Below are 27,845 nucleotides of genomic sequence, written 5' to 3' on the forward strand. Positions count from 1 at the left end.
TAAAGTAGAGGGAAAGCAGGGATTGTTTATTCCTCTGTGGCAAGATGTCATTTTAAGTGATATGTCACATGTGGAGGTGAAACGATTAATGGATTTACCGATTAGTCGACTGACAGAAAATTAATCAGCAATAATTCTGATAAAGGATTAAATCCATTTTTATGCAACAATTTACTGATTCAAGCTTCCAGTTTGGCCCCAAATGTGAATATCTGCTGGTCTCCTTAGTCTATGAAAGTACATTTAATAACATTGGGTTTTAGACTGTTTGTCAAACAAAACAAGTTTTCTGAAGGCACGAACTTTCCTATTTTCTGGCTGGCAATTACCGAAGAAAATAATGTGCAAATTAATTGATAATAAAAATGACTGGTAGTTGCAGCCCTGGTAATGATGATATGATTTATTATTAAATGAGAGATGGTGCCAATTTCTAATAAGGCACATTTTTGTTTACTAAGTGTTTAAAGTTGTACCTAATGGCTTTAATGAATTAATTTACTTAAGCTTTAGAGGTAAATAATAATCAGAGAAACACTTTGGTACCCAGGTGTGAAAAATCCCTCTGACTGGTTCAACCATCTGACTGTAGGGCTGCAGATGATCTGGACCAAAATCAATAAAACTCACTTAATTATTGTTTAATTAATGTGTTAGTGGATTAAAATTCTTTGTTAATAAGTAACAACTGCAGACTTAGTTTCTTAACATAAAGTGAGAAACCCAGCATTAAACAATATTTATAACTGCATCATCAGAAAACAGAAAGGATCAAATCCAGGCAGAGGGATTTTCACCACCCACTGACCCAAAAATGTGTTCTATTAGTGTTCTGATCTATTAAGTCATTCTAAATTATTTATTAACCTTCAATAAAGTTATTTGTTACAAGTTACAAACTCATTATATCCTAGTGTAAAGTCAGTGCATCTGGGCTTCTAAGGAGTTTGTAATGGTCTTATCAGATGCTATTTCTTTACTCTGCTGAGGTTTTACCTTATCATTTTATGTGGTAAAAGTGTATAAATGAATATTAAAGCCTAACAACACTGAATATTTCTCTAAGTTATGTCTAAAATGTAGCACAACCTTGCGTTTAATTAGCCTCAGTGTGGAGTTACAGAGGTGTTGGCCCAGTGTTAACTTTTCAGACCCTGAAGCTGAGAGATAAATGCTGATGTGGGGAAATAAATAATCCGGGGAAGCTGATTGGAGTCACAACGTCATTTTATTTCAAAGCTTGTGAGCATCAACATGAATGAACCTACAGTGTCACACATGGAGGGGCTCGTGGAATAAATGTGCCACGCGTGCCTGTGTTGTCAGCCTGTGGGGGCTGCAGGCATGGGTGGCCAGCAGGCGGGATTTATAATGGTGATGAATCCCGGAGGTCTTAGTAATTATGGCTGTCGGTGGACGGAGGAGGGAGGGGGAGGGGGCACACAACCCGGCGGAGGCATTTTATCTTAATCACAGCTCAGCTCCATTCAAATTAATTTGACAAGTTTCCCCAATCCTTATTAAAAGACGCGCCTGGCAAATGACAACCCCCTCCTCTACTCTAAATACCTCGTCATGAAAGAAATATATTATAAAAAAAATTTTTTGAAAGAGAGAGAGAGAGAGAGAGAGAGAGAGAGAGAGAGAGGTGTGTGGTGGTGGTGGTGGTGGTTGGGGGGGGGGGCACTGTGAGGGTACAAGACGCAGATATTTCCCGTAGATATTTTTCTCCCTGTAGGGCGCCCTGAGCCATCCATCCCTCCCACCTCCCGAGTGTTTCTATAGTAATTTCCAGCCAATGATCAGTAGGTGTCCACATCCCTGCTTCCTCACCTCAGCACCAATCAGCCACACACAGCGACAGGAGACACGGACTGAGCAAGAGACCAGGCAGACGCACAATACAGCCCCCGGATCAAGAGGAGAGGAAACACCTCACCCCCTCTGCGATTTCCCCCGTACACCAGCTCTCTCTCTCTCTTTTTCTTTTTCTACGACACCTTTTGGCTTATTTGTGCACTTTCCAACCTTTTTTCTAACGTGACAAGAAAGTCGATCAAAAATGCTCCTTTTGTTTTGAGCGCCTTCAACACATCCGCGCGCACACACACACGCACACACACACACATACACACACACACACAACACACACACACACTCGCCCCTGCTCTCCTCCGGCAGCCTGTGTCTGTGCGTCTTCTCGCATCTTTGCATTATTTTTCTCCCCCCCCCCCCCCTCCACGTATCGCTTCGCAGTAATGTGCCGTTACGCGGTCGCAGGCTGGTAGCATCTTGGGAGCTCTTCTCAACGGGAACCTGGTAGGTGATGCTCTCTCTCTCCCTCTCTCTCTCTCTCCCTCTCTCTTTCCCTGTTTCTGTGCGTGTGTGTGTGTGTGTGTGTGTCCGTCTATATTGTGCCGTCCAGTTGCATGCGTTTTTCCTTGTCCCGATTTGTGCCCGCGCGACTGCCAAGTGATCCAGTCAGTGTCAGATTAATTTCTACGGGCTTTTATTTGCACTATCGCACCGCGCTGCTCTCTTCGGATTATCTATGCATGACCTTTGATCTGAATGTCTACCACAGACCAGGCTCGGTGTAATTAACGGCATCGCGGTGCAGCGAGCGGCACAATGGTTCGTCATCGGACGTGGCTTTTTTTTTTTTTTACTTTTCTTTCTTCAATCTCCTTCTCGCACTCTCCACCTTTCTCTCTCTCTCTCTCTCTCTCCTCCTCTCTCTCTCTCTCTCTCTCTCTCTCTCTCTCCGGCTCCAAAGTATTGAACATTTCTGTCTCTCTAAACTTTGTTTACAGGCTGAAAATCAATGTCCGTGACTTGATTGCCTTTGGGCTGCGTATTTCGCTCCAGGGGTGAATTGATTAAGTAATAATGACCCTGAGGAGGGCTGATCATTAAGCCAAGGAGGTTTTGTTTACTGGTGGTTGCGGGTTGTTGTGGACGGACGCCACATCGACACCAAACCTCCAGATCTGGAGCGGATGGTGCATAGGATACTTCAGGCTTCGCATGTGTGCCGTAAAAATGAGAAATAACAATAGTGAAATGTTTTAGTGCATGTTAGAAAAGTGAGAGGTTCTTGGGCAAGAAAAGCCTTTAGCCTCTGTGACAACATTGCGATTGTATTGTTTGATTAATTTAGTTCTTTTAAGGCAGATATTTACCTGCTGGGACATGTTTATGAGGGGATGCAGTGGAGCATCCAGAGGACTTAAATAATGCCACCCAGTACGATCTCTCCTGTTCCATGTGTGCATATTTCCCAATTCATTTTTTTTTTCAAGACAGCTGCTGGGTAGCACCATGGAAGTGATTTGAAATGCTTTAGTGTTCCAGCAATGGATCAGCTTTGGCAATTAAGAGAGAAAGCCCAGAAAAAGGTAATGGAAGTAGGGGGAGATGTGTCTAATGGGCTTTTATCTGTGGAAACCAAATCCAGACAGACTGGTGAAGGGTGAGGGAGGGAGAGAGATGAGAGAGAGAGAGAGGAAATGGAACGCCCCCACCCCACCACCACCCACCCCAACACACACACATACACAACCACATGTACACCTATACACACTTGGACACACATCCCATCCTGAGGCAGCTGACACTGTAGCTGGTCTGGTCCATGATCTGGATGTAAATTCACCGGTGGCTATCTGTGCTGTCATTGAGTAAATGTAATAGATCTGGCCATGAATGGATACCAGGTGTTCTTAAGAGGCAAGACAGAGTCATGTTTACATGGATGGGCCGCCTTTACTATTTGGATAAGATGAAAAAAAAGGAAAATATTTAACTATGTTCCTCCTGGCACCCAAAGAAGATTATTTTTAAGAGCTTATATTGCAGGCCTGAGGTAGAAGTCTTTGTGTTTGTAGCTGCTGCTGTCATAATCTGAATTCTGGTGAGGCTCTCCTCAAACTTTTCCCTCCCAAAAAAAGCAGTATTTTGGATTGAATATTAGATTTTCCCATGTTGATGAAACGTACCCTTGTATATTCAAATGTATTTATTCATCCTGTGAAGTAGCTGATTGGACCTTCCTCATAATATGTAAGAATAACTTGACAAGACATCTAAAAAAAATGTTGAAAGTGCAGCATTTTTTGAAGCATGCTAATTCTCTTCCCTCCATTATAATAATGACATGTTGGTCTGTCACAGCTATCATGTTATTGTCGGCAGATGGAGATCAGTTCTGACTATTTGTGATCGCTGCATTATAAAACGTCAGAGCGTAAACAATGTGCCAAAAGATTCTTCAGATGCTGAGCTGTTATCTTCAGAGAAAAGTTGAAGCAGTGAAATGAAATCTGATTAGAATGAAAACATTTTACACCTCTTTTATGTGTAACTGTTGTTTTTTTTTTTTTTTTTGGTTTTGTGTTTTTGCTTTTAGCACTGGAGAAGATAAACCAGGATGGTAACACACTGTTCGTAACCAGCTTCAGTTCGACCAAGGCCACCATAACTTCGCTCTCTTCTGCTGAACATTGACAACCACTCCCCAGCCATGTCTAACATAAACAATGCACTTTGCATTGAAAACGGACAGAACGCAGATGTGTCTCTCTTACAAAAGGATAATCTCCAGGATGGTGGATTAAGCCAGCTTTTGGATTATAACGCAGAAATGGAAAGGTACAGGTCTTTTGCAAACTTTTATAAAACCAATGGGGCATTTCCACAGACTGCTAAGATTGCCCGCATCACAACGCCCATTTTTCCCAGTGCTAGAATTGGCATGTCCCCTTGGAACTGCGATAACGCCATGCTCTGGGGAAGGAAATCAGCGGCAATAAACCCTAATAGGACCAGCATGCATAGAAATGACTCCCAGAGGCCAGGGAAGCCTGGCGTGCCGCCAGAGACGCTGCAAATGGCAAATAATAATTTCCTCTCTACCTTATCCCCTGAACACTGCAGACCTTTAGCAGGAGAATGCATGAACAAGCTGAAATGCGGCGCTGCTGAAGCAGAGATAATGAATCTCCCAGAACGCGTTGGAACTTTTTCCGCTATTCCGGCTTTAGGGGGCATCTCATTACCTCCCGGGGTCATCGTCATGACAGCCCTTCACTCCCCCGCAGCCTCAGCAGCCGTTACAGACAGTGCGTTTCAAATTGCCAATCTGGCAGACTGCCCACAGAATAATTCCTCGGCATCCAGTGGAAACCCAGCGAAGAAGAAAAGGAAAAGGTGTGGGGTCTGTGCACCCTGCAGGCGGCTAATCAACTGTGGTGTCTGCAGCAGTTGTCGGAACCGCAAAACGGGCCACCAGATCTGCAAATTTAGGAAATGCGAGGAGCTGAAGAAGAAGCCAGGCTCATCGCTGGAGGTGAGAACCGGGGCTCTGCTTCCCCTTCTTTTGTTATTATCCCCTTGCACTCCAAAGCATTAACCTTTTCATCCAGTCACGTTCTAAGCCCTTGAAAATTGTTTCCATGCCCACCCATGCCTGAACATCCCCCCGGCTTCTCAAATCTGCCTACCCGCCTAGCCTAATTGGCAGTAATTAGGGGTGTTTGTGCGGAGCGCAAGCTGAGCTTGGCTCAGACACCCCTAATTGCTGCCAGTCAGGCTGGGGCTGGAACGCATCCGAACAACCCCAAGCTTGGCTCAGCTCCAAGCAGGGCTGGGAAATGGTTTTCAGCAGAGAGCCATCCCTCTCTGCACCCGGTCATTTTAACCAATTATGGAAACCGTCTCTGGATGGGGAGAATCAATATCCCACAAAGCCTCAGCCTCCGACCACCAAGAGATGGTGAGAGTGATGGCAGGGCTGCTGATGGCGTTTCTCAAAACATCCCCCAAGTTTTGTGTGGGGAGGGGAGTGAAGCACACAGACTGATTCTCTCCCACTGATCCTGTATGAATTGATTGTGCATATATACAGTGGGATGGAGATGAAATCATTCTATATTATATTTGTGTTATTATGGCCACTTATGGATCAATCTAGGGCATGATGCACATCAGGAGGCGTGCAGATCCAGAAAAAATCTGCGTCACTTAGTGAAGAGAAAAATACCAGCTTAATTGACAAGTAGCAAAAGGCTTCATTAGGACACAATCAGAGGGCAGTGTTGTTTTTAAAGGTTCATTCTAATTGATTTATTTACTGGATGATTTTCGGTTATTAAGGGCAAAGGCTGAATATGAATGTTGAGTTGCAAATATGGTTCTCTTTACCCTGAGAGTTTGAACTTGCTCACTGACTTAACATGGGCCTGTATGGATGAGTCACCAACAAATACAACCTGAGGGCCTGATGATTAACTTAATTAAGTGATTACACAGAGAGGAAAAAAGAGGTTAATTGTAAAATATTACCTAATCTGCTTATGGAGAAAAACACCATGTATGAATTCCAGCCTGATTCTTGTTTGAATCAATGATTGATTTTTTTTTTTTTTTTTTTTTTTTTTTCATTTTTGCAGATAAACTGTATGTTCATTTGGATGTGATTTCTCAGGTTTTTTCATGGAAATATCACCTTTGACCTTGCCTCTTCTCAATGATCAAGAAATTAATGGGGACATTCAAGTATACTGAGACTGAACCTGTATGCAAATGTTGAGGCTTGTTCTTGACCAAGTAGTGGTGACAAGTTCAATGTGACATAACATATGATTATTTATTCATGTAATTCTCATCATTTATGACTCATGCACTCTACAATCAAGTGCTACATGGGGGTTTTCTGCTACTTCAGCCCCGATTGAACAGAGTGCCACCCACACCTAATACCCCGATTAAAATTTCAGTAACCTTTGATGAGCATCAAAAGCTTTATCACTTTGCCACTAAAACAGAAATTCAGAGACTAAATTAGTTAGTTTGTTTTTTAACCTCTTTAACCCCAAAAACATCTGTGCAGACAACCACTGTTCAAACCTGCAGAGATTTACTTTACATGTTAGATAAGATCCCAAAGTTTCCAAAAGTTCAAAATAGGATGAAATTGAGGCGGAATATCTGTACACTGCAAAAAAAAAAAAAAAAAAAAATCTCCATCTCAACAGAGTTCTAAAAAATAAAGTCTAAAATGAGTGGAAAAACTCTGCCAGTGCAGTGAGATTATTTCAACCTGTTTCCACTTCAACTTATTACAAGACATTTCCAGAATTGAGCGTCAGTGTCTTCAGATGAGGAAGACTAAGGCAGGTCGCTGCTCTAGATTTAAGAGAAGTGAAACCTGATTTTAGAAACTACCTGACACAATGTGATTTCCATTTTTTTTTTTTTTTTGAAAAAAGAAGAACTGTTTCACTTGCTTTAAGAAAATGAGACTTTTACAGTTTTACAAATTACAGACAAAGGTTACTCGATAAGAAGGGGATTTCTGTAGTTTAAAATGAAGATGCTGGATCTAGATTATTTCCATTTGGTGCAGCTATAAAAACCATGGTATCACAAGTTTGAATATTTCATCAAGTATCTCGTACTGTAGCTTAAATTGCGTGCAGGAACAAGCTGATACAGAATGTACATGTGACTTGTCATAGTGTGGAAAACTCTGTTTCTTCTTAAGGAGGAAATTATGGTGAAACCTGGGTTTAACGGTTTGAATAAAGAAGTCACTGATTGGTTATTGGTTATGGGTTGGACACTCCAGAGGTGTTAATCGGAAGCTCATTTAACATCAACTCCATATATCACGTACTAACAGGTGTCCCAAACAGGTGTCCAGGAAGCTGTGGCCTCACAGTCTTAATGCATGGGTTGACGCACTTTTGGAAAACATCTATTTGCAAAGACGGTTAGAATTACCAGGGGTGTGAAAAACCCCCAGACAAATCCACACTTGCTTTTAAAAGCTCCTTCACTGAGTTCAGTAATTCATATTATGGACTTCTCCAGCAGTAATTGTTATTTTTGACTCTGCATCTGTAATTACAGACGCACCTTCTGCTACGGAAATGGGTTTGACTTTAAAGGCATCTTAGAGGTGTGAAGTTGTGCACTTGCTCAGCCCAACTTTTATACATACATTAACGGGGAGTGCATTTTTTTGGTAATGGTCGCTGACTGAGACGTGTGAGGAATCAGGTGCTGAAGTTTAGAAGGAGAATATTCAGCTTACAGAAGCAAATTCACATGTGAACAGTAAGACGTATGCACACTCCTGTCTCTCACTCTTTCTCTGTCTCGCACACAAACACACAGTCACACTCACATCCACATTCTTACTACATACCGCTCTCTCAAACAAACAAACACACACACCAAACATGAGCCGAGTGTACCTTTTGCCTTGGAAGAGACGATAAGCTACTGGCAGCCAGTTAGATTTGGCTGTCAGTGTTTTCCACATGGGAATCACCCTGAACTAATTATATCTTAAGCAGCGGTGGAAAATGCAAATCAGAATTTTACTCACACCCCTGAAATTGGAGAGCCAATTTAATCTAATACCCCCTTTAATTTAGCGCGCTAATGCAAGGCCCTAGAGAATTGCCCTGTGTCACTGCTGTGCTGTTCTGCAGCAGATTCTGCTCTCGCTCTCTCTCCCTCTGTCTCTGTGCTGCTCTCAGGCTCCAGGATGGATTAGTCTGGCAGAGGAATCTCATCTAACCTAACATTTCCTGAGCAGTTACCTTTGCATAGCTTGAGCTCCGATGGCTCAAAGGTCCTTCATTAACTTTCAAATGAAATAATACTCATATGAAGGCAAGCTGTGTCTTCACCTCTGTTTACCTCAACTTTATGTCTATTTCTGGAGGAGGGGCTTTAGAGAGAGTGTTAAATTTAGTAAATGTAAAAGTTTTATTTGCCAGCATGTGTTGCTTAACAAATTGTGGCACTGAGGAGATCAATATGTCCTCGTCATTTTCTAAGTTTCTCAGCCTTTTTGGTTTGTGGCCCCTTAAAATGAAACATGATTTTCTCCCTCACCACAGTTTACAGCCTTTCTATCAACACGATGTGTGAACAAGTATTAAAAAAGGTAAAAATATAATTAATTATATTCAATACAATTTAATTCTATTTTATTTATATAGCGCCAAATCACAACAGAAGTCATCTCAAGGCACTTTTCATAAAGAGCAGGTCTAGACCATACTCTTTAAAATAGGTATTTACAGAGAGAGACCCAACAAATCCCACCATGAGCAAGCACTAGGCGACAGTGGCAAGGAAAAACTTCCTTTTAAGAGGCAGAAACCTTGAGCAGAACCAGACTCAGGGTGGGCGGCCATCTGCTAATAAATCTAATAAAAGGAAAATTAGACTAAACTCATCACCCTTCAGATTTACCTTAGGACCCCTTTGGGGACCCTGGTCCTCAGGTTGGGAACCACTATTTCAAGGAACTTAGTGTTCAGCATCCAACAAGTGGCTCAATGGTAATACTGCTGTAAAATTATTTGACATTGAAAACAAAACACGTTGTCTCTGCAACACATAAACTACAAAGTTTTTCCAGTTTGTGTAGATTCTATTTTGAACTGTATTCAATATATTGAAGGTTTTTCTTTAATTTAAACATTTGGGGTATTTTGCCTTTAGTTGATAAAAATGAGATTCACTGAATATTACCTGAATGGCACTGTGATGAGTAGAGCTGCAGTGTTAATGCTAATGTTCTGACAACTATATGGATTAAAACTAGAATAATACAGGCTTCAAAGACTTATAAAAGACCTATAGAAGTCGGTACAATATTTGTTGAAGGTCATAATTAAAATACCTCAAGTCTACGCTTTCAGTAAAAGATCCATCCAGATTTTAGAACATTAACAACAAATAACAACAATATATATATATATTTTTTTTTTTTCATGATTTTGCTTGTGAATTATTCTCAGCTCTGCAGGCTTTGCATAGATGTCTAAGACAATATCCTCATTCACGATTGGCTTTGATAGAAACATCTTGATAGTCCTCATAATCACAGGATTTGAAGTGCCAGTTCACTGGGTTGTTGACAATATTTACAGGAACAATTTAACTTAAACAGCACTTCTGTTTTGTGTTCACAATGCTGCAAAGACAAAGCAAAATCCTTGAAATATCAGCATCCAGAGAAACTCTCAGTTGATTAGCGGTATACGGCAGTGTAGAAAAAGCAGGAAGAGAGATAAAACAAGATCCAACTGAACAGATTCCTACTTTCAATTAACAAATGTCAAAGGCCAGCATGAAGTCATGTGCAGGAAAACCTAGAGTAAGGAGATGTTCTTTCTCTCTCTCCCTCCGTCTCTCCCTCTGTTCTTTGTGCAGTGTTGATATGAGTACATGAAATGGGTGAGATGAAAAGGTGGCATGGCTGCCTAGAAACCTTTGCTATTGTGATAAAAGACAAGGCCCAAAATGGTAGGAAGCAGGACCTTGAGGAAAATAGCTTGGATTCAGCCTCTTAATGAGAGTGCGGGAGCCAAATAAGCAACAGCAGCCAGGTCTAATTTGTTTTAGGTGTGCTCAGAATAGATAAGGACAAATCTGTGGCCTTCACCCCATCCCCCCAACCTTTGCCTCCCTGGAGATAACACTGAGTGCTCCCAGCCAATCTCCGTGGGCAAAGGAGAGGGGGTAAAGAAAAAAAAAAAGCAGAGAAGGGAAAGCCTGAGGGACAGACGGCCTTTAGATCTGCAGATCTCTAACTTACTGGATTTATTCAAGCTTTAAAACTGCAGATTAATTTGGTCGCAGAGGTCTGGGGGAGTGTGAAAAAAAAAAAGGAAAATGAGGCTGTATGCCGTTGCACATCTCAACCTAAAGGGCAACCTTAAGCTCCTGTCAAGACAATAGGATTTTGCCATCCGAACCATGATGCAGACCGCTTAATTATACACATCTTCCCTGCAAGCTACCGTCAGCTACTTAAGAGCATGGGCCCCCTTATTCATTGTCATGCCCTTTTTCCCCTAGATTGGTTGTGCCGTTTGGATTTTCTGTCAGCTTCCATTTGCACAGAGTAGCTGTCCTCCTCAGGCCTTTGCTGTGCTCGGAAAGACACAACCGTATGGCACTGTTAAAGAATTCATCGTTTTTGCCACTGCCACCAATTAAGGCCACAGCGTAATCGGAGGCATCTGGACGATGCCCTTACATTATGTGGTCTGTTGCCTCCTCTGCCCCCGTTTGATTTAACATCCCTGGTTCAGTGGTGAAAAAAGAAGTCATTGTCATTGTCTCTATTATAGTGCGGAGGGGGGGGGTGAGAGAGAGAGAGAGAGAGAGAGAGAGAGAGAGAGAGAGAGAGGCATGGGGGTAGAAATGCAGCCCAGTCGAGGGTGGACAGCGTGAAAGAGCAGGTGCGGGAGGACGTTAATGTGTGGCACTTTAAATTTTAAACAGATGAGAATAAATTATTGATGCTGACTCTGGCTGAGAAGTTAAAAGGTATCTCGTCATTACTGAGAGCCTGTATGAAAAAGTGTGAGAGAAAAGTCGTCAGTAAATGCATCCGGGGATTGTAATGAGCACAGCATCGCAACAAGGTACTTTTTTGTTCTCCAGAAAAACAATGAGGTCTTGGATTATTCTGATTTCTGCAAGTATTTTATGTTTTGGCTCTAATGTTACAATTAAACTCTACTTGTGCTTTTTACAAAGCTTTATCCTTATTGAGTAAATGCAACAAGGCCAGTGGCAAATGAGTGACTGAAATGATGCAACATGAAGAGCCAGATTAGAAAAGTTGTTCTTGAATATGGTATTCCCTGTTGTTGGTCAGTTACCACCAAATTCAGACACAAAGCTGCTTCCTTTGTGCCTACATCATCCATGTATCAGGTATTAGCTGTCCTTATAAACATACACTGTACAGCAAACTACACAGGAAATGATGCATGATTCTAAAGACTGCTCATTTCCATTCAAGCCCACTATGACTTTCTTTCATATAGAGAACATAACAGTCACATGATCACTCCTCTCTTTGTTTGCGGTGACATTTGCAAAGCTTTCTCATATGTAGACTGAGAACAGGAATCAAGCCACCTCATTTGTTATCTGCTAAAAAAAATGGCAATGCCCTACAATCCCAGGTACCAGTGGGAAAACAGCTGTAATTTTATGCGTCTATTCACAGTGATTACAGCTTTGGTGCTAGATTGCAGAAATATACAGAACATCATAGTGCCATAATGGTACGTTGACTATTTTTTAGGGAAATTGAGGCCAAGGGTTGTCGAAAAATCATTAAATCCAAGGGCTCTATTCAAACAACTGAGACTATAGAGAGTATAGGCATAGTATTGTTGACCAATGGCAAACTCTTACTAAAAACGTCGACGACTAAAAGAGTCATTTTTGTGAGCCCGTTGAGAGCATGGGGCTCACAGAGCGAGAGTCAGTCAGTTGGTCAGAGTGCTCAACCAAATTTGGTCCAGTTTAAGTCATACAAGATTTATTCAGATCAGTAATTTTATTTGCTAAACAGAGTTGACAAAATTGAGTTCACTGAGTCTGCAGCGTTTACACTGGAGGTTCAGTAGGATGATGTGAGCAATGTCATGTAGTTTTATCTTATTTCTTCTTTGATCAAGTCATATTCTTCAATCGTGTTAAAATATACATGCAATTAAAACGGATTAAACCTAACCCTAAAACTAAATAGGGCAGCAAGACAATAACCATCCTGTGGCAAGTCTATAGTAGAGCTATCGAAACCCTGCAGTTAGCACAAAAATCAATGTTCACCCTTTAATACTAAAGGTAAGCAGCGTCAGAGCAGACATGCATTGAACCCAAGGTGTTGATGATGTTCTCATTTAAATGTGTACACCTTTGCTTTACTTTCCATCTTTCTCTCTCTTACTCTCTCTCTCTCAAACATTGATCTCTTTGACAGACAACTAAACTACAGTTCTGCAATCGATTTCTAGCATTTTTCCTCAAGTCAAACCTCAAAACTGTCCTCACTGCTCATAACACTTTCTTTCTACTGTGGCTCTGGTTGACAAGACAGTTCTTGCTGCCTAAGATGAAGACATCACCCAGCTCTCAATGCCAGGAATTACTGTTGAGCAGAAAAATTAATGGTCCAGAACAGAGCTAATTTTGCACAAAACATATTCTTTCAGTAAGTGAGGTCCTACATATAAACTACAGTTATTTTGGTTGTAAACAGACCAAACACTTAGCACACTGACAATAGGCTTGGAATGCTACAAACATCAATGCTTCAGCAATTCCTTAAGATATTTCTATTTAATCTTCGATTACCTATTTTTGAATTGACTAATTCATTCTGACCTTTTTGCTGATCTGGGAAAATATCTTTCTTTCATAAATCAACCCACCTGGCCTGTGAGCAAACCTAACTACTTTCAGAAATGGAAGTGCTCAAACAGTTTGACTTCTCTTTGAACTATTTAACCCTTTAGTTGCCCATCACTGCTGCAAGTTTTCCAAAGCATAAGTATCTGGATTGATTTCTTGCCTTTCAAGAAGCTACTTTTTTTTGGTGTGCAGAGACTTGAAGCGTTTTAGAAATCAGCAACCCATCACAGTAGAACTGTTGGTCTGCCTCTGTTAACTGGCATTATCGGTGCATGATACTGCAGTAACAGGAAGCCTAATGAAAAGTCTTTCTCTTCAGTACAAATGCTTATAGAAATCCCTGTTATTCAAATCAACCAGGAAACAAATAATAAGTAAATATGGTAAACATCAAAAATAGCCTTATTGCACTGCATTTATATACGTGGATTTCAAGAGCATCAAAAATAATTTTCTTCTTCTCTAGGTTTGTGTCTTTTCAAAGGTTTTCTTTGGATTTGTATTATATATGTGCCCTTTGGATAACAGGGCACATATATAATACTTAGAAAGAACAGAAAAACATCAGAATGTTCCTTTAACTGTTTAATTTGCAAAGTGACTTGATACAGGTTTTAATATTGATCATCAAAAAACTAACTCACAAAACTTTGTATCCAATCTATGTTAACCACATTGTAGTCGGCTAAACAGATAAAATGTAAAATACAGGTTCGTAGAAGAGCAGTTCTGCATTTGAGTTTAATGAGTTTGTATCTGTAGGTTAAAAGACAGTAATGACAGATGGCTTTGTGCCATTCATCCAAGAAAACTGACGTGAAAGTGAATTTGTGAGTGACAACGGCTGATGGGAGAAATCGGTCAGCGTGGTTTAAGCGTCTCAGTTTCTGCAAGTCAAATCCTCGCATGCTGCCACCTCCTCTATTGTGGCTCTGCTCTCAGATTATGAATATTTCATGGCAAGCATCTGACACCATGCCCAGAAAGATATTTCATGGTTTTTTTCTGATAGAAACCCTGGGGTTAGAGAGTGTCACACAGGCGTGAAGTCAGTCTGTGGCCCCCAGGCAAAGGATAAGATTTATGATGCACCGGTTGATGACATCAGGTGGACATTTTCATTCCTGAGCAGAGAGCCCCTTTGTCCTCCACGGCTGATAAACCATTGAGCTGTTCGCAGTTTGTTGTCACCCCTCGAAAGATCTGTCTGTGGCGTTCTGTTGTATAGAGAAATGATTTCAATCTGCTCAGAGTGCAAGCTGTGTTTTGACAAACTGTGACCGGTTTCCCCGTCTGATCAGTGTGGAGCTGGAATGACTAAGCAGGGGGGAGTCTGCTTGGATTAGCTCTGTCTTAAACGCTGCCTTTAGCATATTACATTGCCCACTGGCTTTCTCCTGACGATATCCCTCTTGTTTTCATCTTTGTTAAGTTTCACTTTTCGTTTTAACTAAAGCCTACTTATGTAATTCCTTGTTTTAGGTTGCTTCAGGTAGAATATTAGTCTCATGACTCTAACTAGATGACTTTAATCCTTGTTTCCCTTTCTTCTTAGGGAGGAGGTTTTCTCCTTCATGTCTAGAGAAAATGTTATTGTGTATCTAAGTGTATCTCAGCTTAAATAAAACCAAATTAAGACTTCCTACACAGCCTTGGATTTTCTTACAGTATATATAAGGTACAGTGGTTTCCAACCTTTTCAGCCTGTGATTCCTTAAACTGGAATTATATGCTTCTCTGAACCAACATGCACATTTCCTAAATCACAATTATGCATTGTGTGGACCTTCATGTCAAGCAAGCTGACTGGTTGATTCGACTCATGGAAGAGAGGTTTGAAACTGAGACAACAACAAATGTTAATAGTCTATATACAGGATTGATCTTGTAACCTGTAGAGTTATAAAGTGGGCAGAGTGCTTTTCCCCACTATGAATTTGTATTTCAAATTTTCCATTTAATGCTATCCCCAGTGTCACTTGACACAGAAACACAAGACTACACAACAGTAGGTTTATGATATGGCCATGCTTTGTCGTAATGGTTACAATAATAAACATGCAGTTAACATTTTGTAACAGTCTCAGTTTGGTTAGGTTTAGGAAAAGACAGTGGTCTGGGTTAAAACAATAATGACTACTGGGTTCAAACAGGAACTGTCAACCCACCTCCTTCTAAAGTGGGCTGTCTTGCTCTTTATACTGTGTCAGCTACTTTTTTTCCGTCATGATTACTACAGCCACTAGATGTCGCTCAACAAAAAGATGCAATTGCCGTAATAAGCTGCGGCACAGATGAGTGGGGGGCTCGTTTTTTTAACAGGTGAACAGCCTCAAAATAGCTCCTCCCACTTTGTAGCCCCATTGTGGGGTCCCAACCCAGAGGTTGGAAGCCACTGCATTTATATCCAGCTCTTAGAGTCTGTAATGACTTGTTGGGAGTTAAGTACGCATTTTAAAATAACAGTAACTTTCCCATGTTGTGCATACCACAACATAAGTCATTACCAGCATCTTTTGCTATAAATTCCTCAGAAGAAGCATAAAAGTATAAGCAGAAGAAAAGCGGACGTAAATATACAAAACCTCATTTACTAAACTGAAATTTTTGTTACTCGCTAAATTCAAGTTGACTCAAGCCTCAGTTACCTGAGTGCAATTAAAGATTCAACTTCAGCTGTGTGTATTTTCTAATCCTAACCTAAATATTATGTTGATTTACAGTAAATATGCAGAGCTCTGTGTATAGACCTTCTGAGTTTAAGGGCTCCCACACAGATGCTGAGAAATCTGCTCAAAACAAGAAGGCCTGCTCCTACTTTGCATTTCAATTTAACATTTCAGAGAACTGGCAGCATGTTGCCTCGCTTAGCCCTCGCTTCGTTACACCCACATGGCTTCTCGCCGTGCTTGCTGACGTCTTCCGCTGTTCAAAGGGCTGCAACTTGGCTGAGAAATTGGGGATTTCCATACCAGATCCCTCAGGTATCTACACACTCAAACGCGTGTCCTGCTCATCTTCCCCCTCCTCCACTGCTCCCATCCTACAACGCCTGCCCTTCTCCCTGCTCGCAGTGCTCTGATTTCCCATCTTGGAGCTCAATTGACCTCTCCGCTGGATCTCTTTGTTTTGTTTTCCTGAAATCTCAGCAGCACCTGAAAGCTTCTCCGCTGCCTCCCGTATAGGGTTTGCTCCCAGAGGAGAGTGAGTTTTGTAGCAGCCCTCTGTAAAATTGCTTTGCTTGGACAAGGGTGCTTAGGTGAAGCTAATTGAAATGGAGGCCGGCACTGTTGTACTTAGTAGCAGGCAGGTGATCTCGGCTACAGACGGCAGCCTCTGACCCAAGGGTGCTGCCTCAGTTTCTTCCTACGAGGGTCAGCTCAGCCTCCGTCTGTGTGGGCAGGGATTTTCCATGCATTATAAATGGAAGAGGCACAGAGTCTTAGCACTGTTTCAGCAGCTAAAAGTCGCTCCCTTTTTAACCTAGATATCTCACACTGTGTGGGAGGATTGTGTGAGATTATACTCTGTGTTATAGGGGTGAGAGAGTTCTAAATAGTTACTGAATTAGTGTTACTATTAAAGCATACCAGACAATGTGTAAACTGTATCAGGAAATATGTATCTTTAAAGCCTTGTTTCTGCCACAGCTCCTTATCCTAATGACAAATGCTGACTCTCTTTGAAACTCTTGGAGTATAAGCATTAGTTATTCATAAAAGCAATTTTAATGACGATGCTTGTAAATATTCAACAACTTTAAACACTATTAATTTGCTTTACCAAATACATTTCGGAGGAAACAAAATTGCTCTCTCTTTAATCGCACGGTTGTTGTTTTTTTTCCAATCAAAGAAGTGTGACATCCTTCTACTGCACAAAAGTTTTAGGAGACAGGGTTGAAATACAGACAGCACTTCATTTCAAGTGCTCCTATTTAGCATCAATAGTGTATATAAGCATTTAATAAATGGTTTATAACACAACTATAATACAGGATTTTATTATAGTACATTTATGAATGCATTTGTCAACAACTTTAACTTCCTCCTATGGGTACAAGTATAGGCTAGTGTGTAAACAAATAATCAACGACATTGATAGTAAAACATTGTTGTAATGATATAAAATATGTCTTCATAGGAGAGGTTGTAATTGCTGGCAAATACTCTATATCAATAAACACTTTCCTAAGTAAAACCTAGTTATGGCTTCTTGTAGTAATCATATATGTTTATACTGCCCATGAATACTGACACATCATCATAGACAGACATTTGTCATTAAACTCAATGCTGAACATTTACATGGCATACTTAACGTTAAAAAAAAAAAAAAAAAAACTTAACAGACATCCAGTGGCTTAGAGGTCAAAGGCTAATCAAGCTAGCAACAGTATAAACTCAAAAGCAAACCATTCTGCTCCTCCCATCCCTCTCCTTGCTGTTATTAACCGCCCAGCCCTTCACCTATATACATGTACTGTTTGCTGTCTTAGCTAAAGCAGGAATCCAAGGGAAGATGGATTCAACAAAAATGCAAATATCAAATGCGTCAGGGTAAATTCACAGTGAGTGTGACGCTGTATCTCTGCGGTCTGAAATCTCCAAGTATCTTGCCTCTCAGACCACGCCCCCGCTAAGTGATGTCACTGGACTCGGCAGGTGTTTTGCTTTTGGCGGCTGATGGAAAACATCTGCTGTGACATCACTAATTGGGGCGTGTCCAGGGGAGAGCAGCAGATTGCAGTTCAGCCGTTTCCTTCATACACGTTTGGGTGTGGATTTACATTTTCTGTCTCTGCTGCTATCGACATATACTGACTACCTCATAAAGTGACATATTGCAGTGCTGCTCCTTTTAAACTGGACCCGTTCCATTTCACTATGCACTCAATGGCTCCTTGACTGTTTGATAAAAAAAAGTGTATTTTCTGAAGCCACTGAGGCTTGGCCCATCCTGCTGCAAATCCTCTCCTATGGAAGCCAGTAAAATATACGTCCTACAGGAATACTGCACTGTAATTACATTCCCCCATTAGCATACGGAGGCTTGGTGTCACACTGCACTCAGCCTCCAGCAGCACTTTGCCATATGGTCCGTCTGCGCTTCTCGGGCAATATTTGGCAAGACTCTTGCAGAAGGTCAAATATCAAGTCAGAGGACTGTGCCAGAATTGCATCTATGCTAATTGCTCTCTCTCGCTCTCTCTCTCTCTCCCTCCCTTCCTCTGCTCCCTCGTCCGTCTCATGCTGCTCTGCTCTTCGCTCTCCCTCTCTCTCCTCCCTCCCTCTCTTCCTCTCCCACTGAAGTAAGTAATCTGCTTTAGGATGTTTCTGAGATGGAGATGGATTTGGTTTTCCTTCACTGCCCCTCAGCCTAATCTCCCCCCTGTGACCACCCCGCCTCTCCCAGGCACAGCTCTTAAGCACACCATCATACATCCCCCCACCACCCCCAGTCCATACGTGCCTAGTCAGCAAAAAACTCCCAAATTCCTCATTACTCACAAACATCCGCAATACACTTAGCTTGATTTGCTCGAATGGATGCCTGGTGCAAGGCTGGACCTTGAATTAAAAGATTGTAGCTGTATTTCAGTATTGGAATGCTATCACGGTGTTGGTGTATTTGGATTCTTTGTGTTAGCGCTGCAAGCATATTCAAGTGGGGAGGTTATCTGAATACATGTGCTATTTAGAGGATAAATAGGTGAATAGCTTATGGCATTCCACTTAATTTGTTAATATCTCAGACTTAGAGTCCTCCATGGAAAATCAAATAAGCTAATGATCTGTGCAGAATGGAAGGAGAAAACCCGCTGGTTGGCAATATTCTGAAAATTCAGTGTCAACCTGAATTTTGGAGGTTTTTGATCTTACATTGATTCATTAAAGAGTCAAATGCTGTTGTAAAAATGAGATCTGAAAAAAAAAATCTGAAAAATAAATACTTACTGGCTACTACTGGTTTCTTTTTTAAAAGTCATTACAAATTGGATGATATTTTCTGTCGTAGTTAAGGTTAACCACAGAAACACAGCTCTGATTTATTTGAATCCAGTTTTTATGGCAACTGTGAAAAATGAATGGTGAGGAATAAGAGTGGGTATGTGACCTCTGTATTCTTACACACCACAGGAATTTAAACTGCTCTCACTCTGCAGACTGATGTCCAGTGATCTCATATTTCTGCAGTAGCAATGAGATGCTTCTAGGCAATAAAAATTAATAGAATATTTGGACACATTGTGAGGAACTTGAGTTAATTTGTTTTCAGGCCTTCAGCTTTGTTTCATTTGAGGCTGTTGATATAACAAAACTACTCAACAACTACATTCTTCTGCCTCTCAGTATCTTTTTTGGCTTTTGAATTTATATCTCTGAGGTTCACAAAGTTATTATCGTATCCTGAAAGTTATACTCTGTAAGTTATACTGTAGTCTGTGGGCAAAGTGAAAAATTAGACCTTTAACAGGCTGATGGATGGAATTTTGAGTGATACACTGTTGGCTGGCAGCATGACACTTTGTAATAGAACAGAGTTCAAGATCATGCAGATTATTTTTATATTTGGTATATATAGTTATGAAATATTATTCTCTTACTTTTGCATGGACAGATTAATGTTATTACACTAACCTTTCAGTTTCAGTGTAAATGAAAATAATGTTTATTTACTGGGGGCAATGCACACTATGTGCCGGAGTGAGCTAAACAGCTAATCTGCCACTGTGAGTTCCAATACAATACAACCAAAAACCGTACAGTAAACAGCATAAAAAAACATTATTAATAGTAAGGTTAATGACTTTAGTTAACAACCAAAGATGCAGAACACAATCAGGAAAGTATAAAACACTTCAAGTTAGAATCATTGTATCTGAAGAGATTTTTAACCATATTTTAAGTTTAATTTTAAAAAATGCAAAGGAGTACAGTTCCATTTCCATACATTTCTTTATCTGAATGGAACAATACAATTACCTTTGGAAACTCCCCTGTAATATAGGAATGATTTAGATTTAATTTAATTTAATACCACTGTACTGTTCACAGCAAATGTTCAGTTATAGTCAGCCTACTTATTTACTTATTGATGTTTTTGATGATAATCAGTTGTATATGCAGGTAATATTCAAGGTTTTAGCGTGTGTGTGAAGCAGAATCTGTTTGCGTTACGGTGTTGTGATGCAGGACCGGAGGGCTGAGGCGTGTGGATGACTAGATGAGTGGTCTGTCCGTGATAGCGGCCTTGGAGAGGTAGCATTCATAAACGGCATTGGGTGGCTAGAATATTGGCTACAAGCTTCAAGATGAGATTTCAACCCCCCCACCCAGCAACGCTGGTAACAGTGCAGGTGATGGATTGCTATACCTTCCAGGTTTGAGCTTGGCAACGCCCCAATATTCCTGCAGAATAAAGTGACAGGCAATATATAACACATCAGTTAAGGCTGACTGCACCGCTGAAACTTTTTTCTCTCCCCCCTAACCTCCACCCCTCGTCTCTTTCTTAGACCTGGAGATCGGCCCTGAATGTTTGGCTGGCTCTCAAAGTCCTCCTTGCTTGACTCTGATGAAACATGCTCTTTCCTTACTGTTTCTTCTCATCTCTCCTCCAGTTTTGTCTCCCTCACCACCAGTTTGCCTAAGAAAATAATCAAAGTCATTTCCCTGCATGTTGTCATTTTATATTGAAATGATCACAGACTTTGGGAGTCGCAAGGCACAAGGTGTTCATGGCAAAAAGAAAAACAAATTGGCTGACCCAGGTGTACACACAAATTTCACCTGCAGTCGTGATGCTGTGTGGAAAGTGTTTTTAATTATGTTTTTAAAAGAAAAAAGAAAAAAAAGAAAAAAAAATGCAGTGTCCAGACAACTAAAGCAGTGTCAGCTGGAGTTGGTGTGTGTGTATGTGTGTCAAGAAAGGGGGAGTGACAGTGGTATTTATTTGTATGTATTTTGTTTGCAGCCTGTCAGAGCTGCATCCAAAGGATTGCGGTTATGAAAAGTGGCCTGGTTCCCGGCCTGTAAGTTAATAAATAATGGGTATTGTCAGGGTAATGTATGGGCCATGTGTTATAATGAGCATTCGGAAACACATCAGCACACTCCCACAGGCTACTATTCAAACCTGCCCGGTGCCACTGTTTCTCCCTGAGATTCCACCCTTCCCTCTGCCTCTCTGTCTTCCTCTTCCTCGTATCTATCTCTGGCCTCCTTATATCCGTTCCATCGCCGTCTGATTTTTACGCCCCTACACATTTTTTCCAGGATACTCTCTCATCTCAAACACATTTTTTTAAATCTCAGAGTCAGAGGAGATTCTTGAAAATTCCTAGACAGAAAAAGCGAGGGGGAGAAGGCGAGTGTTTAGTCGGCTGGAAAAAAAATTCCACCCGTAATTATGGTGAATTAAAAGTTTTATGATGTTGTGCATGCCTGTGTGTGTGCCTTGAGTGCGTGTTAATGGGAGGGAGGGAGAGGAGAGAGTGTGTGTGTGTGTGTGTGTGTGTGTGGTGTGTGGTGTGTGGAGGGGGTGGGGGGGCTGTGACAAGGCTGGCTGGGAGCATAGAGCTGAGGGTTAGTGCCAGACATGTCTCAAGAGAAACCGGGGCACATTTGCAATCACCCCGAGTTCAAAAGGGTAATTTATTCACAGTCTGTGGTTAAAGTAGGGCTGCTCAGAATGCCAGTGGGATTGTGCCGGGAAGCAGAGTAGTAGAGACACATTATTTTCATTTTTCCTCTTCCCTTCTTGTTTTTTTTTTTTCCTCCCTCTCTCTCTTGCCTTTTCCCCTCATCGTTCTCTTCATCGCCTGTTGTTGTTTCTGCGAGCCCTGTGTGGCGTCTTTTAACACACGCCGGCGAGCATATTTCACTTTTACACTCATCCGCATTGACGTCCCGGCGCTGATTGAATTTTGAGGCGCTGCGGCGTCTGCCATTATCATCCTCATCGTCTTGAGTGGTTTATCTCTGGCCCCAGCTCAGTGTGACGCCAAGGCTGCAGGGGAGAGGAGGGGCAGGGCAGGAGTGGGCTGGGCTGGGGGTGGGTGATGGGGGGTGTTGAGGGACTGTTCATGTGTTTTTATTATTTTGTGTGGAAAAGATAGGAAGGACTGGCTTCAACCTGGATCTTTAAGATTGCGGTTGGCAGTTTATGTTGTGTGTGCATGCATGTCTGTCCCTGCAGAGGCAGAGAGAAGCCTTTTCAGACTCAGCTTTAGTCCGGCTGGTTTGATTATGATTCGACGTCCCGTTCTAGCTGCCGCCGCCGTCTTTCTACCACCTCGTCTCAATCAGCCATCAACGTGGCTTCACCATTAACTGCACCTGCCAGGTTCAGTTAGGATCACAGGGTGTCATGGCTGCCCAGAGACCTCACACTGCCTCGCCAGAATCAGCAGAGAATTATTCCACCACATGTCAGTTTTACTGTGTTGTTATCAGCGAAAGCCACCGGCAGACACTTAGAATACACTGCCTACTGTGGCGGTGTGGTGGGGTTAATTTGAGGTCTGGAGAAATCTCTTCCTCCTCCTTCAGTCAGTTCAATACTCAGTCGTGTGCATTCATTGCCAGAGTGGGAAATTGTCTTTCCCCTGGTGTGTCGTTGTAGCCAGGTTGTTTTGTATGCTCTGCTGCAGAGGCAGCGGTGTTGACATGAGGCTGAGCTGCTGCCACGGCGTCTTGATTTGAGGTGAAACCTCAGTGTTGCTCCTGTGTCCCTGGCGCAACGCTATCAACCTTTACCTTTTCCCCACCTTTCTCTCTTTCCTCTCCCTTCATCCCCTCTCTGTCTCTCCCTCTGTCCGTGTCTTTCTCGTGTCTTTTCTCCCTCGCTCTCCCTGGCGGTTGATGGAGTGATTTTGAAGGCACATGCAGGTGGGGGAGCAGACAACGGCGAGCTGTGCTAATTGAGCCTTCTTTGTGCCTGGTCACTGCAGTGTGCCGAGGCGAGGAGGCCCGGGAGTGAATCCAAGCAGCACTCAAGAGCCCCACTGGATCGATAATGCGGGAACTTAACAAAACAGAGACATGCCGAGTGCCCAGATCAGGGTCATTATTGTCTCTGGCGAGCCGCACTTCCACCAGGGGCTGATCAATGTGAGAATATGGATCAAGATAAACATTCTCATCTCCCCTTCCTCTCCTCTTTGCCTCTTAGAGCATCATGTTATAGGCAGAGAGAGCAGAGCTTAAGGCTGAAAGCACCATATCCAGTGTGGATGTGCACTTGAAGTATATATGCCTGCTGTGATCTCTTCTATACCTCTATGCTCTTTTCTACACAAATGAGTATTACATGATCTACAAATGAAAAATAAGATTTAAAAATGTGAACAAAGCTTTGTACGTGATTTTCGGTACTCACAAATGCATGTTTCAATCCACAAACAAGAGACAGACTTTGACACAGCATGTCTACTCCACTGTTGAAATTTTGAGTCTAATTTCTCTCCATGCTCTTCCCTGTGACTGGTCCTTGTCCTCTGACATATGTTTGTTGAGACAAATGAGTCTTACAGTCCTCCAGACTTCTTCTCTTTAGCTCAAAATTTTATTTTATCAAAAAGACAGAATTTCATTAAACTTATGGGTTTATCAGTACTGCTGATGGTGTTTCCATTGAGAAAACTGTACAGTGTATATTCCATATGGATTTACTGTCAAAGAAACAGTACACAGAGACGTCATGTGTCTCCGGATTTAACTAAGAAACTCACAAGATAGGTAATATTTGATTGTCATACAACAACAGCCAATAATATACTAAAAATTGAGATTGTTTTCTTTTTACTTGGCAGCCATTTGGTCATTAGCAAGTGTTTAACAAACCACTGTTGACGTTGCTGAAAATATGAATCATTATTGTTTGCTGTTAAATCGCAGTCAGTGCCAGGTTGAACACTTTCATATGACTGATCTGAGTAGTATAGTTTAAGTCTTGAGTAATTAAAGCTCAGTCACTGGTGAGAAGAATGTGGAAAACCACAAGAAAAACTACAAAGACCTGTAGAGTGGTCAGTTTGCCAGAGGGAGCCACATCATCCACATATAGTACACATATTTATGTGGTTTTTACTTTGGGGACTCGAGGTAAACAATAGTTGAAGGGAAATCATCACTTTTATTCTACAGCACTAAGTAAACCGGTGGTAACTTTGCCCAGGATCACAACAAACCCACTGGAATTTATCAGTAAGACAGATTTTCGCCCCAATGCTTTTTGGTGGCTCAGGCAGTGAGAAACCTCACAATATAACAGTGTGGTTCAGACTGTCGTGGCTCCTTTGTTTCATGCCACTCACCCATCCCTTCATCCTGTTTTTCTATTGAATAAAAAGCAGAAATGACATGAAAATATATTTATAAAAAGCCTAATTGCTTCCAGAAAATGATAAAACACAATTAATGGAGGTGCAGTGACATAACAAGGGGGCGGGCATCAGCTCATTGCAATTAGAGTTAAAAAAAAAAAAAAAAAAGAAAGAAAGAAAATATCTGAGATCTGTGAGAGCGTCTTGACCCTTCCAAAACATGATAGTGTTTCATTTCATCCATGATTTTAAATTGGTGGTGATGGTATCCTGCTGTTCTGGGTCCCTCCATTATTCACTTGGAAGGGTAATAGTAATTGCTTAATGTGATGTGAAAAAATGGTAAATGGTTACTACACGCATAGGAAGGAACATATGCATCCAAAATGAGTGCAATGAGTCAACTGACTGTTACAGACATGGTTTAGACATAGTTTAGACCCCTGCAGAGAAAAGAATATCCTAAACGTCTATAAGGGCTACATCTTTTGTTTTTTCGATCTAATGACTGAACATGTGATTATTAACCTTACGAGTAATGTGACTGGGAGCTGAGGGATGATTTGTTGTGGAGTTTAATGAAGTCTGTTAGTCTGTCAGTTCAATAAACAGCTGATAACCTTAGGTGTTGTTGAGGTGTTTGCAGACCTCTTTCTTTCTTTTTTTTCATTTCATGTTTCTTCTAATTAACTGTCATTGGGATTGTTTTGTTTGGCTAACACACCGACTAGGTTGAGTAAAGCCATGTCAGTTATTTCACTGAGCTTTCATAAACTAAACAAAATCTGTCATCCGAAGCCAGGACCAGGCTCCTATGATGGCACCAGCGATGACTCACAAAGCGGCTCCCATGATTGGCCGTTGTTTCTGATGACATCATTGGCCAAATTCACATTTGATAGATCCAGATGTCCTGATGATGTATTCACTTTGTAAATATTTCTTCTTTGGGGTGTTTACATGAAAAAAGTTCCAACTCAAATATAAATGAAGTTACCTGTAATGTCACTGTCGCTGTGTAAAAACAAGTAATACGCCAAAGAACCCAAGGCAACAACCTCAAAAGTCTTGTTTTGTCCAAACTGTTCTAGACCTAAAATTATTTAGTTTATTATCATATTAGAGCACGAAAAGCAGGAATTCTTCACATCTTCTGACTGATGTTATCAAAATTGTTGCCAGAGTATTTTCTGATTGACTGTTTCAGCTCTGCTGCATGCGTTGCATCAGACAAATGTTTGTAACAATGCAAATCAAAAACTTAATTACTCACATTTTCTTAATTACAAATACTTGGAACCATTCATCTAGACAACAGGACTTTGTAAAACTCCACATTGTGATCCCACAGTCGGTCTATATTAATATTAAATTGCTGCACATGTATAAAGTATTTACACTGTAAATTCTGCATGCCTTAGAGTCGCAGCCTATCTGGTGTTAAAGCACTCATCAGTATGCCCTTAAGGAGCCACAGATGACACTTGGTATTAAAATGTCAAATTGCCCTCCACTCAGACTAAAGTGATTTTAGTTGTGATTATGCACCATTTCCTCCCTGTCAACAGCAAAAAAAAAAAAAAAAAAGAAAAAGGAAAAAAAGAAAAATGAAATCAAAAAATGTGCTAATTGGTCATGGGGATTGGTGGGAGACTTCAGTATTTTATGTCTCTGACTTCCAAATGAGTTTCGGAAAGGAGAGGCTGTCACTCTGGCGTAGAGGTTTTGGGGAGAAGGAGGAGGGGCAGCTGCTGGCGCGGGCTCAAATTGAAATGATGCACTGTTCCCCCTCACTGCAGCTAGAGCTCACAGTAATTAAATGCCTCATTGTTGCTTCTTGGGAATTTGTATTGAATATTTCATCCAGCGTAATGATTATTTGGGTCTGGGTGGGACATGGATGTAATCACCTTGGCTGGCTCTTTGATGAAATACTTGGTTTGGTGGTTGTGCTTTATCGCCGTTTTAAGTGCCCTTCTGGGTTTTTACTTTACTTAATGTCCATGCTATTTCAAACTGCTGTTATCCACCACTGATACTAATATTATCAATTATTGGCTGCCAAATCTGGAGGGAATATGTGACATGACAATGACGTGACCTCAAAACTAGCAAATTATTAACGTGTCCTTTACATTTTATCTCCCACAGAGGACGCCGGTCAACAACGGCGAAGCTTTTCGGTGGTTCTTTTAGAGAGGCGAACCGTGGCTGCCCCATCCAGCAGCAAGAGGGCAGGTGGGACTCTTGACTCTCTGCCAGGAGCACTTGATAGGTTCACAGAACCCAACATGCTCAACACATGGGAGAGGATGAGAGAAGAAAAAGTGGACAGACAAAAAGATAAATGAAAACATAATGGTGTTGTTTTAACTCTGTAATTTCCTTTTCTGTGTAATTATTGTACCTTTTGACAGTATCATAATGTATATTTTTGGTGTCTATGAATGTGTTTTCAGTGTTGTGGCTGTAGGTTTACAGCCAATCCTATGTAAAGGACTCAAACAGACAATCATACAATCATCCTGAATCCGTCAAACAGAAGAGGCCACAAGGATTGATGATACAACAAAACACAACACACTTTACTCTGGAGCAATAATCTGTTCTGTTGATTATTCCTCAACCTTTCATTTCTGTTGACTCTTCAATTATTTTATCAAACTAAATCACCCTCTAGTTTTGTCTATTATTTCATCTGAAAACCATATTTTGAAATGCCATGCTAATGTTAAGACCGTTGGCGGCAACGAGATGTGTCTTGCTGAGAGCGGCGACGTGAAGGATGGCAGCGGTGCTTCTGTGATGGGCTTGTTGACGTGTTTCGTCGTGATGTGTTTGAGTGGACTCGCTGCAGAACAGGGCACATTGTCTTGTGCGGTGAGTCGCACTTCTTTAAAATCTAATTGGGTGTCATTTGATTGTGACAGCACCAGACGTTTATGAGTCAGACTGCTGTCTGGAGGTCATATTTTCAAAGACAGTCCGAGTACATATTTTTAATAAAACTACTTAGGTCATCAAAGCTTTTTTTTTCCTTTCAGTTTGGATCACAAAAGGTTGTTAACTGTCTAAAAGGTAGAGAGTAATGCCAGTAAAGGAATTGTAGGTTATTTTGAAAACATTCAAATTCATAATTAATTACAGAATACTACACACATTTGACATATCAGATGTTGTTCTGGGGCTAAGGGATACTCGGACATTTCTCCTGCAGAGCCAATGACAGTCCTTTCTCCTACAAAATAACGTTAACACATTCCAAAAACAAAAA

The 27,845-nt window shown here is 41.3% G+C and overlaps 1 protein-coding gene across 1 annotated transcript; it reads left to right on the forward strand.

Annotated features, from left to right (window-relative positions):
- The first annotated feature begins 1,848 nt into the window (after nucleotides 1-1,848).
- On the forward strand, nucleotides 1,849-27,845 carry cxxc4 (CXXC finger 4). Its single transcript, XM_018695706.2, has 3 exons — nucleotides 1,849-2,319; nucleotides 4,409-5,347; nucleotides 26,723-27,845. The coding sequence occupies exons 2-3, from the start codon at nucleotides 4,523-4,525 to the stop codon at nucleotides 26,765-26,767; spliced, it is 870 nt and encodes a 289-aa protein (XP_018551222.1). The 5' UTR covers nucleotides 1,849-2,319; nucleotides 4,409-4,522; the 3' UTR covers nucleotides 26,768-27,845.

This window comes from Lates calcarifer, linkage group LG5, assembly GCF_001640805.2.
Source record: "Lates calcarifer isolate ASB-BC8 linkage group LG5, TLL_Latcal_v3, whole genome shotgun sequence".
Lineage (NCBI taxonomy): Eukaryota > Metazoa > Chordata > Actinopteri > Centropomidae > Lates > Lates calcarifer.

Coding starts and splice junctions, on each gene's coding strand:
- cxxc4 (XM_018695706.2), top strand. CDS start 4,523: ATGTCTAACATAAACAATGCACTTTGCATTGAAAACGGACAGAACGCA. Junction 5,348..26,722: donor AGCCAGGCTCATCGCTGGAG/GTGAGAACCGGG, acceptor TATCTCCCACAG/AGGACGCCGGTCAACAACGG.